The sequence below is a fragment of the Asterias amurensis genome, chromosome 15 (assembly GCF_032118995.1).
Source record: "Asterias amurensis chromosome 15, ASM3211899v1".
Classification (NCBI taxonomy): Eukaryota; Metazoa; Echinodermata; class Asteroidea; order Forcipulatida; family Asteriidae; genus Asterias; species Asterias amurensis.
This window is the reverse complement of record NC_092662.1, coordinates 2,581,319-2,602,569: the sequence shown is the minus strand read 5'-3', so window position 1 is coordinate 2,602,569 and position 21,251 is coordinate 2,581,319. Positions and strand designations below refer to the sequence as shown.

Sequence of the window (21,251 nt, the reverse complement as noted above, 5' to 3'; positions counted from 1 at the left end):
TTTTGTTGTGCATTTTTTTCTTGGTATCCCTTCCTGTAATTTTTGTTTGACGTTATGGTTGTCCTCCAACTGTGAAAGTTCAACCTCTTATCTCTCGATTTCTTGCGAGGGATCGAACAAAAATTGACGAAAATGGACCGGCCAAAATGTTTGGGCCACCTGACATTATTGTGTTTTTGCGTGTGCGTTTTTTTAACCATTTTATTTTTAGGTTTCATTTCCCATTGTTTAAATTGGATTATTGGGTTTTCCGGTCACAGTGATGAGGTTCACTTCTATTAATCCTGGCCATTTTAGAAATAGTGTCTTTTCATCTGATTTGAATAGTTGTTCTTGCCCACCTTTGTGTTACTGTTCCATTCCATCGTTAGTTACAGAACAGTAACAAAATATTTATTTATTGTTTTGTATTTTGTTTTGCTCAATTCAGCAGCTATATCGTACTACGAGGCCTCATTTACTATACCTGATGAATAAAACAACTCACTTCAATATTGCTGTCATGTGTACAACAATACATCTAATGATGACGTAACAGTAGTCTGGTAAACAGACACTATTTAATGGTTTATACATGCTAATAATAAAAAATAGTAATAATGATGCAGTTATCATCTCAGTTCTAGTTTGCATTTTTCTTCCTCCTCTTTTGGACGAAGGTTACGTAATAGCTCCCTTGTTAGCATAACAGGCGCCTAACTAACAATTATTATCGGATTAGAATTTTACAAATTATGAGATATAAAGTATTATAATGACGCCAGTGTCGTCTGGGTACCATATAACCTGGGGCCACAGCTGCAAGACAAAATCAAACCCTACGGCAATTCCATGTCTCAAACTTTGCATGAAATCGAACTCGACTTTAAAAAGGAACACATTGCATTGGATCGCTCGAGTTGGTCTATGAAAAGTGTTTGAAAAGTAACGTTTGTTATGAAATCAATATGGTTCGAAAGATGTTTTAAATGTAGTAATGATCCCCCAAATATGCCTCGAGATTACATGATTTTTCCTTTTCACGTTGCGAAATAACACGGTCGGCCATTTCATGGAGTCAAAAACTTGACTCCACAAAATGGCGTGCCGTGTTAATTCACGCCGTCTAAGGAAAACCAAGCAATTTCGTGGCATATTCGTAGTGGATGATTATATTCAACTTTCAAAACATCTTTCTAACCATATGCATTTTTTAACCAACTGTTACAAGCGCTTTTCAAAGACCAACTCGAGCGATCCAAGGGAACGTGTCCCTTTTAAAGGGACACATTGCCTTGGATCGGTCGAGTTGGTCTTTGAAAAGCGTTTGTAACCGTTTTTTATAAAATGCATATGGGTAGAAAGATGTTGTAAAGGTAGAATACAATGATCCACACAAACATGCCTCGAAATTGCGTGCTTTTCCTTTTACCTCGTCGACTAACACGTCGGCCATTTATGGGGGTCAAAATTTTGACTCCCATAAATGGCTGACCGTGTTAGTTCGCACAGTAGAAGAAAAACCACGCAATTTCTAGGCAAACTTGTGTGGATCATTGTATTCTACTTTTAAAACATCTTTCCAACCATATGCATTATTTAAAAAACGGTTACAAACGCTTTTGTCTTGACCAACTCGTCCGTTCCAAGGCAACGTGTTCCTTTAATGACCACATTATCAAGCCATTAAAACCAAGGAGCCTATAATACAAAGCTCTATGTTAAAACACATATAATTTAGGCCTAATTATACAAGGTATACAGTATCGAGTATTAGTATTCGATTTTTGGTTTTTCTTATAAATGTATTCGATTCAGAGAATCGATTACTGCATCTTCAACATTGCATTTCTTCCCTTCTATACTTCATCAGCTGCAACAAAGCACACGAAATTATGTGCATAATGTACTTTGGTATAATCCACTGTGCATAGACAAAATACATTATTCTTAATTCTCGAATCATATTTATAAAGTAAACTCTACTACATCTACAATTAAGTGTTCATCTTATTAAAAAAGGAAATTAACAATATTATATAAAATTCATTATTCACCAGGCATATTATTATTATGAAAAGCTCCAAATAATGAAAGCAGAGTATTATCTTTAAAAATTAATAGTGTCGGAATGTCGTAAATCATTAATTAACATCCTGAAGTTTGAAAAGTAATTTTTTACCACAAACAAATTATCGAAAGCACAAAAACCTTAAGGCTCCCAAAAAAGCAGTTTATCTTCATATCAGTCTACCAGATCCCATAATACAACAAAGCTAATTACAAAATAACAGTACAGTCACCCTTTAATTTGACTGAAACTCTTGTCTTAAGCTCGGAGAGTCACAATTGAGTAGTCACAATGCGTGTGTTATTGGTATTTTAATTATTCCCATTATTCAAACGGCATTAATTTGAAAAAGGGAGCACGCCACGCAGTCCGAACCTCGCGTGTCTCCAACTGGCGCGTAAAGCCATTAGGGTTCTACATGAGCATTTTGACGCCAAAGAAAAAAACCCTAATTTATTATGGTTTCATTTGGTATTGTTCTTTTGGAGGAGGCTGTAGCCGTACCTTGGGCATCTATATTACACTCCCTGATTGCATTTAACATCCATCACCCAACGACTCTGGCCTTAATCTGTTTTGGCATAACTACAGTTAAGGAAACACAAAATGGCTGTCGAGTGTTTAAAGCTCCACCAAGGTCCAATTCAATGGCTCTGCTTACCGCAAAATACCGCGCTTACCGAGCCCCATCCAATGATTCTGGTCTTAATTTGTTTTGGCATTACTGTAGAAAACACAAAATGGCTGCCGAGTGTTTATAGCTCCACCAAGATCCAATTCAATGACTCTGTTTACCACAGAGTACTGCGCTTAGCGAGCCCTGTGATCTCGGACGGATTGAACAAAGTTTTCTCAAAAAAATATACTAAAAAAAATGGTAATCACAACTCTGTCTTAAGGATGTCATGCTTTCAGGTTGCCGCTCGGATTTCTTTTAAAAGTTTGTTTAGGAAATGACGTGAGTATGCATTGAGTTCATTGCTTAGAACAGGTGTTCACAGCCGGTTTCAGTAAAACTAAATTCGATTTTCCTTTTAAATTTAATTTCAAACATGTCTCCCGAATGCATTTGAATCCAAATATGTTTCTTTTTTAGCAAATTTTGAATTTCTACTGAATTTTGTTTGTGAAATTCGTTTACCAGCCTCTTGTTGCAGGTGTTTACAAAATCGTAGATCTCTCCGACCGGATGAATTTTCATCGATCTCATTTGAGGAGTGAATGCTAAACTGTCGAAATTGAATTACTCCTTATATTGATGAAATTGAATTAGTTGTAAAATTGGCCAGGAAAACTGTTTTTTTATTTTTTTTTTTTTTTAAGATTTGGTATCATATCAGCTGACAGTGGTCTATCAATTTTCAATTAATTTTTGTTGCTAAAATACAGGAAAAAACGGAAAATATAGACAGTACTTTGACAAAAACTTATCGACCATTTTCGTCGGGCAAAACTACTTCAACAAAGCTTGAACCGACATATTTTTTTCTATTTTCAACGGCTGTTTCATGAACATATTTTGAGAATTTTGTCAAGAAATCTCGCGCGAGTGATCAAAAGTTTAATCGCTGAAGGTTAAAACCTACGAAAAGAACCCATTATACCCTAAACACGAATTATTATTATATTGTATAACTAAAGAAAATCAAAAGTACAAACAAAGTGGCCTATAATTGACAAGTGTCATATTTGTGCACAATGTTTACAGATTCGAAAATACTGTTTGGTTTTGTACAATAATAGACTTGTGCAAGTCTGGCGCGTATTCGAACTTCTATTACCAATTGGTACCAATTTTGTTCAAATTTTATTGATTTTTACGTGTGAACGATTCCGTTTCCTTCAACTGCTATAGTATAACGTAGTTTACGGCTTTTAAAAATACATCATAATGTCAGGAAGGTACCATGTTTAAGTCGTGGCTTATAAATGAAGGTAACATGGATCATAAAAAAAAAAAATAAGAAACTAGAGAGTGTGTCCGCCGTTTCCAGGTTTTGATGTCAACAATAATTGATATATTTTGCCAAACTGACGTGCTTGTTGTCATTGGTCACTCGAAGTCTGGCCTGATTGGCAAACGGGGTTTCTTGTCCCAAGTTTTTTAATTTGGTTTCAATGTTAATTTTGTGTGTTATATTAAAATAAATAGGAACCAACAGAGAGTTCTGACGTCATGGAAAACCTAGTCTTCGTGCGAGTTGTTTTCACGTCAATACGCGCGAGACTTGCACAGTCTATAAAACTATTTGGATCAGATATTTAGCAATCGTGTAAGTCAAAGCTGCATATGTTATTATTAAACAAGGAAAACAACAAAAATACTAATTTTGTAATAGTTTGCTCTTTATATCTGTTTGTAAAAAAACTTTGGTATATCAAACCAGTATTCAATAATTTATATACTCATTCCTTCATCATCGACACGACAATGGCTCTTTTCGAAACCACGGCTTCGTCTGTGTATTCGGCTTCAGGCTCCGTCAGATCGTCTGAAGCCCTGAGTGCGTACGACAAGCACGCGCAATATTAAAAAAAAAAAACGACTGCGGGACCAAGCTAGCTAGCTCGGGCCGATTTTGGGGGCGAAGCCGTGGTTTCGAAAAGGGATATCAACACCACTCTGACATCTGGACAAGAAAGCTTAGCTGCTGATTGATAGTTATATAGAAATACTCTACACGAAACGTCGACAAAAAACTTAACTCAAATCACGGCCGAAAACGAGACTCTGGACAATCTTCATCAACACGATTTAAATTAAAGACAGTGGACACTATTGGTAATTGTCAAAGACCAGTCTTCTTACTTGGTGTATCTAAACATGTGCATAAAATAACAAATCTGTGAAAATTTGAGCTCAATCGGTCGTCGACGTTGCGAGATATTAATGAAAGAAGAAAAAACACCCTTGTCACACGAAGATGTTTGCTTTCAATTGCTTGATTTTGAGACCTCAAATTCTAAATCTGAGGTCGCGAAATCAAATTCGTGTAAAATTACTCTCTCTCTCGAAAATTACGTCACTTCAGTAGGAGCCGCTTTTTCACAATGTTTTATACTATCAATCTCTCCCCATTACTCGTTACCAAGTAAGGTTCTGTGCTAAAAAATAATTTTGGGTAACGTAGGTAGTGTCCACTGCCTTTAAATGTAAACTGTTCTCCTCGGATATAAGCCCCCCCCCCCCCAAAAAAAAAAAAAAAATAAAAAAAATATTCCTCGAGTCTCTTTGGAGTTTGAAAATGCTTCTCAATTTGATCATATCCTAGACCTGGAAGTAAGCCACGGCACCCACGGTCATCGCCGTAGTGCCCTGCCCTAATCACCTTTGCCAATTTCCAGTACAGATTAAAATGTTCCCAAAGAAGCAGTGCCCCTTTCCAGATTGTAATTGCTGGGCACCTTACAAAAAAAACTCATGGTATCATTTCAATGATATTATTCAAGTTCAAGTATTCTTTGGCGGTTTGGAGGAAGGGGGGGGGGGTGTAAGTAAATAATTGTTGAGTTATTCGTTTGAGAACAGGGACCGATAAGAATGAATCAACATCATTTTTGATTTACTGATGGTTGTAAAGTTCATTGGTGTAGAGCGGGGGTGGAAAGGGTGCGATTTATGCTGTTGTGGATACCGCGTCACTTGAACGCTTGCCTTGCAATCAGCATGGACAAGACGTAAATTCATTTCAAACAATTGTAATATTTAGAACAAGAATCACAAAATAAAATCACGGAATACCAACAAAAAGGGCAACCCTTGTTGGCGCGGTTGCTTATCATGTACCACTTACAGTTCAAAGGGCCAAACCAGTTAACAAAATAATGCCACTAGTCTCTCAATCCTTAAAACTAAACCAAATTGTGCAAGATCCTTTCATACAAAACAGAATTTATAATTACTCTAATTAATAGATATCTGAAATAGGAGCTAACTCTATAACATTAATTTTGTGTGTTAAATATAAAGACTATTCCGAATCGTTTAACGATCCGTTCGCACTTAAAGCGCAGGCATTTTTGGTTAAAAGTTTTAAGTTTACACCTCTTTATAGAAAAGACACTGAAAGTTTTGGGGGTTATTAAGATTTTTACATTTTTTTAATTTAAAAAAAATAAACAAATCTGGAGGTTAGTATTTCTAAACAATACCTGGAGCATATTTTGATTATGATTATGTTTTAAACAACTAAATATTCATGAAACATCCGTCGGTGAATACATCGAGCAAAATAATGAAGTAAATTAACATATTCAGACACGCTTATGAATAATTCATAGTCATATTTTTATGGGCCAAGCAGTGTCTCTATTTTGATTTGACACTTCGCTGTCATACATTCAAAACGATTAAAAAGGAAATGCTTTCTTAAAGAAGAACCCGGAATCTTAAAAATAAACAAATATTACTAGCAAAGGTAAAAACATCTCCCTGGTATCCTCTGACCTTTGACCCGAAGATATTAGTCAGAACTTCCCTGGTCAAGGTTCGCCGTTGGGGCCGCCACAGGGGTTACCGTTGGGGTCATGAGACCTGGTTTCTTGGCACAGCATGTGTGCATGATGGCCTTAAACAATAACGGCGCGTTATCGAACGACACATCTCGGATTTTTCGCGCCAAAAATCGAACGTCGGGCAGCAGAAGAAGAAGGGCGCGAAATCGGTCGGTGGCGGCGTTGTTGTTGAGCTGCACGTGGTCGTGTAGGACGTAGTAATGCTGCTGACTGAGCTCTTCAACCATAGCGGGTTCGACCAGATCGCCAGCGTCTATGGGAACGGGGATGACAGGACAGGTGACGTATTAATAACGGGGAAAGAAAATAAACAAACACATTTTGTGCAACAATTTAAAACAGAAATGTGTCAACAATGAGCATGGATTGTGTGTGAATGAATGTTAGCTGGTGGCTCTTTTTAGGGACTGCGATTATAGCAAGATGAATTCTTCTGCAATGTGATAGGGAGTGGCAATATGGCGGATAGGTGGCTTGGTAAGCATGTCCCAAGTAAAGATGTTGGCTTGTTTTAGGGCCTGCAATAACATCATTATGATCTGAGCGGTGGAATGTGCAATGGGATAATGAGTGGCAACATCATTAGCCTCTCTCGTAACAGTGAATGGCAACGGAAAGATGGCTTCATTTAGCGCAGCATGTCCCATACCAGTAACAGTGATATTGTGGGCCGGATGAAAATGGTGATTGTTTGGCATTTGTGGATGATTCAAATTTGAACTTACTTGGATCCAAGAAGTTAATGGTCTTGATGCAGAGGTACTCCTGGACGCTCACTCGTAGCATCTGATACTTGTTCACCATAGCTGTGGTCTTGTCAATGATCTCCAGGCCCGTCTGCCCGAATCTCCGAAGCTCATCCTCACTCGGGATGTAGTTGCTCAAGATGGCGCCAAGCTCACTGAAGATAGCCGGTGGTTGGCTGTGCAAGGCCGCTAGGAGGATGGTCTCACACCAGCAGCTGCTGAGCAACGTCGTGACATCACGCACGGGAAGCCTCCTGGCGAAGGGAAGCCTTTTGACCCACTGGACCTGGTGGTGGATCAGGCTATCCATAAGCATGCACAGCAGCTCAAAGATCTCATTGTAGCCAGCTGGTTGGTCTTTGGAGATGCTGCAAGGCATGACTAGGGTCTCCTCCGGCTCGGCAATTATCAGGACCTCGATCTCAGGCAGCATGGTGAGGGTCGGAATCGCGGAGCTACCGGAGCTCTGAGAGCTGGACCGGCGATTCTTCCGGGGCCTGATGTAGTGGTCGCGGAGGCCGTCCACGTTGAAGGTGAACCTTTCAGCTGCTTCGGGTGAGAAGTTGTTGCTGCCCATGGAGGTCGGAGAGAACTGGTCCGAGATGCCGTCGCTCCGGGTCGGGCTGGTCTGATCGCCTGGGACTCGACCGGCGAGCATGTCTTCCCGTTCGTACTCCTCACCGGTCATAATACGCTCGATGTCTTCATCTGATAACTGCGAAAGAAAAAAAACAGACAATTATATTTTAACACTTGACAAATCTAGGCCCAATTACAGCTTTTTACCAGATTAAGGGATACCAGCCTATTTATCAGGGAAAACTCATATCTCATGTTTTCCAAACATTTGGGGAATGGGAAATTTATTGAAATAATTTTCAAATACTTCACCAAAACGTGTTTACATTCCCTTGTCAAAGTACCTTTTACATTTACAGTGCATATGGCATTCAGTCTTTATGACTCTAACGGCATTGACCAAGTTGATCATGACAGAAGGCTTTGGGTACAAGATTTGGTTCCAGTTTCGGCCTGAAACTAGACTTTAGTTCTAGCCAGAGTCCGTCCACCATTTTGAAACCTCTACGTGAATGCAATGAATCTTTAACTGTTGTGTGGCGGGGCAGCTGCAGATGTTTTGACGCGTTCATATGATCAGGGCCCAATGTCATGGCCCTGCTTTACCGTAAGCAATAATCGCCGCTTACGGGAGTAGATAATTCCGCGCTTACGTCAAGCGTATTCCACAGGTTAGCAGGAAGTTAATCCCTCGTGCTAGTGCGTATAACGTTGTTGGGCATTCTTCGCTAACGCAGCTAGCGCAGATATTCGGCACTCGAACAGTAAGCGAAGAATCATGGTGATGGTAAACTCAGAATTCGGCAGAGAGCAGAACCATGAAATTGAGCCCAGAGTATGGGATTTTTCTCAGATGCATGACTACATTTGATGGGTTATATTAAGATGACTTCTCGTCTAACAACGTGTACAGTTGCGCACATTTTTTCTCTCCCTCGATTTTTTGTTTAACACCCAGCTGGCCGATAATTTGAACAGGTGCGTCGCGGAACACCTCCGACTGAATTCAATATAAAAAAATGTGCGGGGCCGGGGAAAAAACGGCACGGTGACAAATCAGTCCTGAAAGAAGCCCGCCAGAAATATCTGATTCAATAATCGGCGGATTAACTTGCACAGAGCGCGGGAAAACTGTACCGCGCGTATCACAATAAAAAAAGGCGGGGAAAGGATGGCAAGAAAATGAGACAACGGAGAGTATGGGTGTCGTTTATTATTAAAGGCACCGAAAACACTATTGATAGTTACTCAAAATAATTGTTAGCATAACAGTTGGTAATGAGCAATGGAGACCTGTTGATAGTCAAAAAATACTGCGAGAAACGGCTCCCTCTGTAGTAATGAAGTTTTTGAGAGACATTGGTAATTTCTAACGCAAATTATAAAAGACTTCAGCTGAAGCCTTTTTATTATGCATATCTGAAAGAAGCACACAAAGTAATGCAACAAGGGTGTTTTTTCTCTCACCTTTCTCTTGCAAATTCGATTACCAATTGAGTCACAATTTTCACAGATGCTATGCATTATGTTGGGATACACATCAAGTGAGAAATACTGGTCTTTGACAATTACCAAGCGTGTCCAGTGTCTTTAAGCTTTTTTAGCGGGAAATCACTTTTGGCGGGAAATCACTTGGATTAGATTGACTGTCGGAACTTCTTATACCACACTCAGCAGACTATAATCGTTTCAAGGTTGGTATGAGATAAATAGGGGGGGGGGGCTAGACGCATGATCAACCCCCTTGGGATTGACTTTCCAGACTGACTCAATCAGTTACTCATCCTCTGATTGGTCAGTCAGTAATTCCCACCGCCATGTTAGATTGACCACTGACCAATCACGATGGAGGGCTACAAGATGTTACGTAACTCTGTGTTATCTGATGAATAGCCTAGGCGCCAGAGTGTCACGCGCGATCTGGCCAATCATTGTGGAGTTACAGTGCACAGGTTCTTGATTTTAATTAAAGGGAAACTCTTTATTTGTAACATGTCTGCTCACACGTACGGCCTAAATGACGGGTCAAGTTGTTGTTGTTTTTTGTCTACGTAATGCTGATTTATTAGCGACATTATAAAGAAAGATAAAGTAAAATGTCACATGTGAAAGTATCAGCTGGATACAGTGTCTACTTGCTGAGACGAAGAAAGAAAAAAAACTGTCACAGTGTTTTCATATGAATCTGTCTACAATATAGCGAAGTGACAGTGACTGGGTAAACGACCGCAGCATTCGCGAACGGACACCAGCCCTTAGAGGCAGTGGACACTATTGGTAATTACTCTATTAGCATAAAACCTTTCTTGGTGACGAGTAACGGGGAGAGGTTGATGGTATAAAACATTATGAGAAACAGCTCGCTTTAAAGTGCCAAAGTTTTCGAGAAAGAAGTAAATTTCCACGAATTTGATTTCGAGACCTCAGATTTAGAACTTGAGGTCTCGAAACCAACCATCTAAACGCACACAACTTCGTGTGACAAGGGTATGATCTTACTTCTAACAGAATCCTTTCTCAAAATAGTCTTGACTATCAACCGTTGCATTGCTTCTCACCGAGTGGGCCATCGATTTTTTTTTTTTTAGTCTACAAATGAATATTGTAATCCTATATCTTTAAAAGGGAAATACATTCTGCGGATCTGCATTTATCTAAATTTAAACCAACTCTGTCCTGCCACAATGGAACAAATTCTACAATAACCTGTTTATGACATAAGACAATGCGATCACTTTTCTTCAAGTCGCTATTAGAAGATGGCGTTGTGTTTTTAAACAAATTTCCAGGTGAACTTTGCAAGCATCAACATTCCGTAAGCTGTTCATTTTCCACTTTTTCTAGCCTCCGATGCCATAGAAACGGGGGGAAAATGAGAGTAACAAGAACTATGGCCGGTTACGAGGCCAAGATGGTGAAATTTTTCGAGAAAAATAGGTCGTCAAGGTTTTGAATTGTAGACGTCGATAAAGACGACAGGGACAGGCTAAACTCGCTCGCTAAAAATATATCATAAAAATTATGTTTTATTTAAACCCAGCAGTGAGGGCCGTTGTCAGATATTTTAACAATTAATTCCATTGTCTTAACCACATCGTACAAACCGATCAGCTCATATGCCATGATGTCCTAAGCTGGACCATAACACTCGTCCTAGAGGGGTGTCAATCATGGGACAGTTATTTGGTGAGGAGGGGGCAGAACAGAATTCTGCCAGCATCCATAGTATATAAAATCGACAGCAGATGAAATACAGATCGAGTATAAAACTTCAAGCAAACAATAAGCTTAAAGTAACCTAAGTTGGGAAGGAAGTGCAACATTCTCTACCAACCATGGATGATACCCATGCCTACCTCATTACGGTCAGTGAGTGGTTTAACCATTATGTTTCAGCACAAGGGGTCAAGCAACGTGCCTCTGATGGCAGTTGGGAAAGTAGTGCATCATGCTCTGCCAGCCAAGCTCCAATATGCCATCATCCTTAATACGGACGGTATAAAGGGGGTAACCCTATTTCAGCCCATGGAGTCAAGCAAAGTGCCCCGGTGGCAGTTGGGAAAGTATTGCATTCTGCTCTACCAGCCAAGCTCCTAAATGGATGACACCCATGCCAACATCCTTACGGACTGTGAAGGGGATAACCCTGCTGCAGCCCCAGGAGTATGTAGCAAAGTACCCCGGATGGCAATTGATTTGGGTCGACAGCCGAAATCAGTTGTCTGTCTGAATTTAGACCTCAGCTTAAAGTGGCCGGTCTCTAATTCTATACTGCTAATTTTCAGGGGGAAAAATACCAGCTTGGGTGAAATAATTACTTACTAATATTGACCCACCGTCAAAAATTCTGAACTTTTGATTTTCAGTTTATCATTGATGTGTCCTCATTGATACGGGATCCACCCGCCGTCTGTGTTTGGCAATTGTTCACAAAATAGTTTCTGATAATTAACGGATCAACCCTGGACGAGAGTCATTGATTAGTTACCGTCGAAATCGGAATTAAAGGCATTGGACACCATTGGTCATTACTCAAAAAGACTGTTAGCATCAAAACTTACTTGGTAACGAGTAATTGGGAGAGATTGATGGTATAAAACATTGAGAAACGGCTCCCTCTGAAGAAACGAAGTGTTAGAAAAAGAAGTAATTTCTCACTCAAATAAAAATTATTGAATTGATTTCGAGACCTCAGCTGAGGTCTCAAGTTCAAGCATCTGTAAGCACACAACTTGTGCGACAAGGGTGTTTATTTCTTCCATGTTATTATCTCGCAACTTCGACAACCAATTGAGTTCCCATTCTCACAGGTTTGTTATTTTACGCATATGTTGAGATACACCAATTAGTTAGAAGACTGGTCTTAGACAATAATTATCAAATGTGCCCAGTGCCTTTAAGAGAGAAGACATCCTGAGATATACTAGAATATTCTCAAGGATGTTGTTTTCTTCTTGTCAGTCCGGAGACTGAGATCACGATCCTAGGTGTTCTTCTTCTCTTCTGGCCGTGAGTTTGAGACTCACAGCGGGTGGAAGGACGGACGTGTTCCCGGTAAGCCCTCAGGTGTTTCAGCCCGGTCTGTGGCTTTCCGCGAAGAAAAAACTCATAAAACTACTATTTCCGTGGAACTGGTGGTAATTTTTGATACAATTTCAAATTTAGCTTGCGTTTTAATGTTGTTATATATAAAAGTAATAAAGACATTTGTAAAGCACGCGGTGCAAAAAGTCTCTAAACGCATAAAGGTTGTTTTATTATTAATATATTATACTAAAATCACTCCACACAAGAATTTGGCAGACGTTGTTAGTAGCTGCAATAATCGAAAATGAAGTAATAAGAATTATAGATGAAAACCCAATGTGAAAACCAGACAAAAATATTTCACAGTTTTCTCGGGGATAACTTACACAAAAACCGCGAAAAACTTGCGCCTAATAAGTATACGAACATGTTTTCTCTGTTATTTGATGCATTAAGAGCAAGACAGAAGTATAATTGACCACTAACAAGAATGAAGAGCCAATGTGAAAATCACACAACAATTACAAAGTTTGCTCGGGAAAACTAAACAAGACAACCGCAGAAAACAATTGCATAAAAACAGAAAATTGATTACCACCAACAAGAAAAACAGATGAAAGGCCAATGTGAAAAAGGACACACAATATCAACTTTGATCACGGATAACATGCATTTATAACAAACTACGAAAATATTCTCTGTTTTTTTACGTATTGGTACAGACGTTTTTATACTCTCAACCCAAATAATTCTTGGCTTATAATACGAAAGTTGTCCTTGCCATTTGAAATATAGAAATACAAAATAATCTAAAAAGAATAGATCATCCTACTACTACACAAATATTATGAGGACATTCAAACTACTTTGGACATCCAAATTTCGCAAATGTGTTTCCAAAATAAGATCGTTCTTTAAGTTTCATATTTATTTTAACCGAGATTGTTTTGGCAAAAAAAAAGAAGATATTTTGAAATGACTTTCCCCTCCCACTTTCATGCTGATTTAGCAAAATGTGTTTCTCATTAGCATGACACTGCTCTAAATTACAAATGTCGTGGGTTCGCATCCAACCCGAGTAATATGCTGGTGATTCTTTTTACAGAACTCAGGGAAACTTAACCGTGCTAACACGCATCGGTGTATATGGGTAAAACCAAAAAAAATATTTCGTTTCCCCGATGAAAGTTTATCATCTATTAAAAAGTAGATCGTTCTTGAAGCTTCGTATTTTTTCAAACCGCAGATTGTTTTGACATTCACAAAAAAGAAATTTTGAAATGACTTTCTCCTCCCACCTCCATGCTGATCGTGATCCCAGCCTGCCGACGGAAAGCGCGAGCGTGCCCACTAGCCGAGACAGCTATGCGAGTCGGACCTTGAACTCCATAGCCGTTGCTCATAATAATCTACGAGGACTACAGATGCAATCAGCAGATCCATCGATGATAACCATAGGGTAGATAATTCATTCCACACGGCAGGCTGGCTCTTCAGTTCACGGTGATTGACACACGTATACGGGAGAGAGGGCTGATTTGGGGCTTCAAGCTACGTCACTCATTTTGGTCATTTTCTAAAATGAAAGTCTTTTCAAAAATGTCCTGAAACTTTGAGAATCACAGTTTCATCAGGTTCTTTGCCCTAGCAAAGGTGGCTGCAAAAGATGAGTCTTTTATACGAGTGGTTATCATTGTCTTTAGAAAACATTGGATCAGAAAAACAATACCTTTGTCTTTTTGTTTCATTTAGCATCTCTTTTTTTAAATTAATTGATAAACCAATTTTGTAAGATTGGTTAAGAAGATTGTAAGCAGACTGTTCGAAAAAAAAAAATACTTATTTTTATTATAAAAGTCCCACAGCAAATTAATTTCCTACACCGATATGCCAAATCGAAATAATTTCAGTAATATAAACTATAATAATAGTAATACCATTAACCAAATTAAAATAAATAAAACAATTATCATTGTTAATTGTTTATTTTCAGTGAGGATGTGGCCACCTGACTTGATGACCTGATTGGGTGTGTTTATTTATAGGGAATACTGTACTGTTATATATGACACTAACATTTACAATGTTTAAAGGAACACGTTGCCTTTGAAAAGCGTTTGTAACCGTTTGTTATAAAATGCATACGGGTAGAAAGATGTTGTAAAAGTAGAATACAATGATTCACACAAACATGCCTCGAAATTGCGTGCTTTTCCTTTTACCTCGTCGACTAACACGTCGGCCATTTATGGGGGTCAAAATTTTGACTCCCATAAATGGCCGACCATGTTAGTTCGCACAGTAGAAGGAAAACCACGCAATTTCGAGGCAAACTTGTGTGGATCATTGTATTCTACTTTTAAAACATCTTTCTAACCATATGCATTTTATAAAAAACGGTTACAAACGCTTTTGTTTTGACCAACTCTTCCGATCCAAGGCAACGTGTTCCTTTAATATAAACACTAAAACGTACACAGGGTCCTTTCGAGCCACAGTTTGTTCTCGGACTCAGGCTTCCGTCAGCTTGAAGCCATGATACACAGAGCGCACGTTTGTAAACCAACTGATGGAGGCTAAGCCCGAGAGCCCAAGCCGCAGTTTCGAAAGGATCCGTAGACTCGTTTCATTGCGATAAACAAAAACACACACATGACGTCATTCATGGACTCCCCCGTAAAGACCAAAACGCACGTTTTCAAAATAACTGACAAAGGTCAACTGTGGCATTTCAATTAATTTGAGATCCGTTATAAGTACACGGGGAAGGATAGAACACGTTGAACACCAAGGTACAGCCCTAATTAAGACTACTAATTGTGTAACTCAAAACCAACGGTATCAACTTTGGAGAAAAACAATCCTCATTAAAATCAGTCAAATTAATGTGGAAAAAACGAGGAGAAAAAAAGAGAAAAAAAAAACCCACCTCATTAAATGTTGTCTGTGAACCACTAATGTGTAAGTCAAGTGGCTGGAGTCACGTTCTCGCTCTGTTAACAGACAGAACGCCATAACGTCTTTGGACAGGCAGGAGTTATAAAGTACAAGTTCTGGCATCAGCTTTGGAAAATGCTCATTAAAGGCAGTGGACAAAATAATAATAAGCATAAAACCTTACTTGGTGACGAGTAATGGGGAGAGGTTGATGGTATAAAACATTGTGAGAAACGGCTCCTCTAATTTGATTTTGAGACCTCAGATTTAGAATTTGAGAAATCAACCATCTAATCGCACACCTCAGATGACAAGGGTGTTTTTTCTTTCATCATTATCTCGTATTATCTCGCAACTTTGATGACCAATTGAGGCCAAATTTTCACAGGTTTGTTATTTTATGCCCATGTTGAGATACACCAATTTAGAAAACTGGTCTTTGACAATTACCAATAGTGTCCAGTGTCTTTAAAAGATGGTCAAGTTGATGTGCCAACGAAAGAAACTCATTAATGAGTTATTGTAACGTTGTATTATGGGTCTCTGAACACAAAGGTTTCAGTTCCGTATGGCCAGTGGTCATCGGGGCCGAGTTTCATAAAGCTTCTAAGCAGAAAATACTGCTTGACAAATGCCTGTTATGTGCTTACAGGCTTAATGAAATAGGCATTTGTCCATTGTCCAAATTAATGGCACATTTATATCCAAAAACAAAAACCACGTTTTACCAAAACGGTACCAAAGAATACTTTCGAACCCAATAGACCTTTATCATGCTGCCTCCATCTTGGTCATGTTCCTCGTATCAAATAACAATAATGAATGCTAACAACCATTTTACAAATAGGAACCAGACTATTTTGTTCTTCCAGCCTCGGTTTGGTAACATTAATATATGGGAGAATTTAGATGGCTTTACTCTGATACAACTGCAATTTGATGTTGATATCAACAAGACATTTAATAAGACGTGGTGGCGACCACTGGCGCTCAAAATAATGACGTAAGAAATAAGTTCGACAAGTCCAACAATAAACAACAGAGTAAATAGTTAACTGTTTACCTTTTATCAATCCTGTTTACCTTTTATCAATCCTTGAACCCTCAAATTATTTCAGATTCCGATTAGCGTATTTCCGACTGGTGTACTTTTTGTGGACGCAACAGTTCAACAGTTGCGGTTTCGAAGCCCAAAAATTGACGATGACAACAAACAAGTTTTGAGGTGCAACCTTGAGTTTCTCAGGCGTGGGCGCTGAACTTGTCACGGAAACAAATGATCAACATTTGAAACTTAAATATTCAAAATTGTTTATCTTGTAAAATTATTTTAAAAAGTACAACCTAAAAGGGCAGTAATTACTCAAGATAATTGTTAGCATAAAAACTCACTTGGTACGAGCAATGGAGAGATGTTGATAGTATAAAAATGACGGCTCCCTCTGAAGAAACGTAGTTTTTGAGGAAAGATGTATTTTTTTCACTCAAATATTAAAAGACTTCAGACCTAAAGCCTTTTATTAGGCATTTGAAAGCACACAAATTTGTGCAACAAAGGTGTGTTTGCTACATCATTGTCTTGCAACTTCGATGACCAAATTGAGCCCAAATTTCACATATTTTTTATTTTATGCATAATGTTGGGATACAACTAGTGAGAAGACTGGTCTTCGCGCTTACCAAAGATGCCCTTGCCTTTGGATTCAGGTCCTCTCTTTGGGCTATCACTAAGTTTCTCAAAACAACTATACTGGTTTAAAAAGGTACCTTTTGACATCAAGAGCATTTCTCTGTTTACTACCAAAATGCTAATTGGAGGCAACGTTATTAACAAAGCCTTTGTAGTTTTTACGTTCGAAGTAAGCCAAGCAGCCCCATCTCCCACGTATAAACCAATGGTGTGCATTTTCCTTTTTTAATCAGCGGCTGCCGAGCGACTCGTTCCCAGAAAGAATGCCACACTACCGCCCGCGTCCCCGCCCTTGGGAGTAAGAGCCCCAGACTCTTCGTCTGCGGAAAATTAATACCCTTAAAAAGTAGGTGGAATTAGACAAACCAAAATGAATTGTTTCCCCAAATAACAATTGGAATTGTCATCAGACGCAGGACCTAAACCCAAGCGTTCTCTACTCGCAAACAAAAAACAGGGACGAGGACCAATATCGTAATCCAAGAGTTTCCGATTGTGTATCTGTTCATATAAAGGCAATACGGATTTCTTAAGCAGGCAATTGTCCAAGGAAAACACCACAAAAGATTTAACAAAATGGGCCTTCGTTTTGGCTGAGATGATCAAAAATATGCTTTCTGGTGGGCTGGGAGTGGGGCAGAGTGCCATTAATAGGGGCCGGTTTTAGGGTTCTTTCAGGGGAATAAGTTGAACCATAACGACTACACTGGTATTGTGAGAATGGTATATGTATACAAATCTGATGTCTAGAAAAAAACAACGTTCCTGAGACTTCCTGTATTATCAAGATATATAATGCGGAAAGATGTCCCCACGTTCAATCACAAGGAGGAGGGATGTTTTGTTGTTATCTTGGAGGACAATCATTATTTAAGTTCATTGTCTTATCATCTGGATGACATTGCATCGCAAGTGAATCCCACATTATAAGGCGATTTGTGTTGTATAAGTCGTTAACCAAGGTGAGATGTGGAGTATGATAAACCGAGTAGGGTTCTTGATAACCAATCTGGTTTCTGCTGGATGCCAAGGTTGTTTGACTGTCGAGGTTTTCGTTTTCTCCAGAAAGAAGAAGAGAACAAAAACAGAACCATCTTTAATTCATTCGGGCTTTGTGTGTAATACACCGTGAATAGCAGCACCAACCGACAGAACAAAACAGATTTTGAAAACCAGAATGAATTTTCTTGAGTATTGTTTTTTTTTTCTTCCTTCATCCGGCCTTGGTCGTTGACTGTATGTAGCACCCCTGGCAAAGTTTTCACTCATCAAAAGTGATTTCACGTCTGTCAATAAATTCAGAGATAAGTTGTTTTTCTCGCTTTATTGATATTAACTTTTTGCTCGATGACAATTCTTACTCACTTACAAACTGTTTTGTTTTTGTGTATCGATTTAGCCAGTTTATTGTTAATTCCAAAACGCTGTAAATGCTATGTTAATTTGAATGTTGTTACGTGTTTGTTTTTGTTGTGTTTTTTTAATCAGATAAAATAAACCATTAATAACATGGTAAACATCAGTATTTCCTTCTCTGGTCACTTAAGTTTAGTATGACTGCATCCTACTTATGGAAGACGGTATACCATTAAAATTTAGTCGAAACTCAAACACTCTCCATCTAACAACGCTCATTTCTCCGTCTAAATCAACACAGCCTTCTCGCTCTCTATTTTAGGACCAAGCATCGATCCCTTGGGAACCCGGGACCACTCTTTTGTTCACAAGAAGTCTCCTACCAATCCATAATGCATTGACGCATGTGTATCTGATGTGCTGTGATTTTTGTTCTTAGAAAAAGGATTTTATTTGAAGTTCGAATTTTAACGAGACTCAGAAAAACTTTCAGCATTACAAAACTACATCATGAAACCTCTAGACTCTTTTTGTTCTAGGAATTATCTCGCATTGCATTGTGGGGAATCAGCCTGGGGTGACTTACCTAAAATGGACCTTGCCCCAAACTAAACCAGAAGGGGGGACACTGTCATCAAAATATTTGCGCTCCAGACTATGGGCTGCTTGTTGCACGTTTTTTCGCAGAGTTTTTGAATCGGCCTTGAACGAACTCATACATGACGAACTGAGCATGACCGTTGATCATTACCTCGCCGACACTGCGCATGTGTGAACCCATATTAATCAGATTTCGGTCGTTGAAGGGAGTCGCGGTTACGTAACACGGCTGCGGCAGATTGTTATGGCCTGTCTCACGGCCAAATTTAGGCCTTGACTACAGTTGAACCTCAGCCGGGACGAAACGTGTCCCACAGATTCGCTGCAGGGGACTCTCTCGTGTAAAGGCTGGGTTCGACTGCTGAACGCCCAAAATCCAAGCCCACAAAAAGAACTAAATACAAAACAAATATACTCACAAATCAACTTATTAAACTATTAAGTAAATGTATATAACAAAAGGAATTAGAGAACACTTGATCTTCCTAATGCAGACAAACAACAAACCTCAAAGCTGCATGAACAAACAAACATGCAAATTACTAAGAAAGGGCATTTAAAATCATGGAACTGAAACACTTTGATTTTCATACAACAGACAAACAAACATCAAATCTGAAAGGGTTCCAAAAAATGAAGCACTGTCACTGTCAACTATAAGAGGGATAGAGCTTCCAATCTCTCTCAGGACAAACTGACAACACCACAGCACAACGGAAAGGCACAATATTGACAGCATAGGCACAGAGCAAAAATGAATTGTTCAACCCCACCCTCTCTCCAGGACAACAGCAATGCTCGTAAGTTGTAGAAGAGTAGACTAAGCAAGAAGCAACATCACAACAGACGAACATCTTAAAGGAACTGGACACCATGCCTTAGGCTTTGGTAACAGTCAAAGACCAGTACTCTAACTTGGTATAATTATAAGAGAATAATAAAAGAAAAAAACACCATTGTTGCACAAATGTGCGTGTTTTCAGATGCTTTATAAAGGGCTTCAGGCAAGTAGTCTTTTTAAAATTTGAACGAGAATTACCTCATTCTCAAAAACTACCTTAATCGAGAGGGAGCCAATTCTCACACACAAAACGTTTTATCAACAGCTCTCCATGGCTCGTTTACCAAGTAAGTTTTTATGCTATCAATTATTTTGAGTAATAATCAATAGTGTCTGGGGCCTTTAAGAACCAAAATCCTATTAACAACAAACAAACAAAGCAACTGCCTGACAAGCAATAGACTGATCCAAATCCATGATTAATTAATTATCAATGACATGACAGTGATTTGGAATTCAGGGAATTTGATTCACCTAGCCATAGGTTGGACAAACAACTGTTACTGGCGGAGGACACGTTTTGAAGTTGTGTAATAGAGAACAATAATTGCAAAAGAAGAGAAAGAAACTCGTTAAAGAGGCACAATGACTTCAAATTATCAAACTTGTGCAAGGAATTACTCCTTTTCCTTCTTGAGAGTTTTTCTTTAACATAAACATTTACAGTGTGTTGTAAATCGTGAATAGTGATTGTAAAAAAAAACATCATAAATTTGCCTCTGGAAACTCGACCAGCATAAAGTCCGTCATTTTGCTGCTGTGTTTATGGGTTTCTTGTTTTTAGATAAAAACAATTCGAATTTTGACTTTATTTCAGAGGCTAATATTTCATAAAATACAAATATTTGAGGTTGAAATGTAATGCAAAATCCCGATCAGAGTTAGTTTAGGAATCTACTAAAAGTTTTGAAGATATAGGGTCATACTTTTGTTAATGACCCCGGACGGAAATTGTGTATTTTTTTCATCAGAATTACTACTTATTTTACAGCCGGTAATGGGAGTATTGCATCCTGCGAAATTATTTCGTCTGCCAGTGCCCCCTGTTGATTTAGAAACCGATGAAAGAATGTCCCAAATATTTAATCTTCAAAGAATGCCTGCAGGTGACTTTCGTAAGGTTCCATGGTGACCAATATTGAATGCTGCCCTCAATCCTGCCATGGATATGGTTGGTGCCCGCTTTCACCTCGCCAGTGGTGGTATTTGAAATTCTTGAAGAAGAAAAAACGCGCATTTTTTTTTTTTTTTTTTTAGGGGGGGGGGGGGGGGGAGGGGGGTTGATGTTGTCTCAAACAGAAGACAATGTAGGACCGTTCAACTAAAACTTTCAGGGGAGACTTTTATCGTGTCTCTCTGCTGACTAAAGCCCCTTTCACATGGAAGCAATTTAGCCTGGGTTCCTTGCTA

General features: G+C 38.9%; 1 protein-coding gene across 1 annotated transcript in view; it reads right to left on the bottom strand.

Moving 5' to 3' along the window:
• Positions 1-5,524: 5,524 nt before the first annotated feature.
• Positions 5,525-21,251, bottom strand: part of LOC139948197 (nuclear receptor subfamily 6 group A member 1-like) — a 36,919-nt gene continuing 21,192 nt past the window's right edge. The window contains exons 4-5 of the mRNA XM_071946264.1: positions 7,291-8,026; positions 5,525-6,818 (exon numbers count right to left, since the gene is read on the bottom strand). Coding sequence (XP_071802365.1) covers positions 6,514-6,818; positions 7,291-8,026 — 1,041 coding nt within the window. The 3' untranslated portion in view covers positions 5,525-6,513. The remainder of the gene's footprint in view (positions 6,819-7,290; positions 8,027-21,251) is intronic.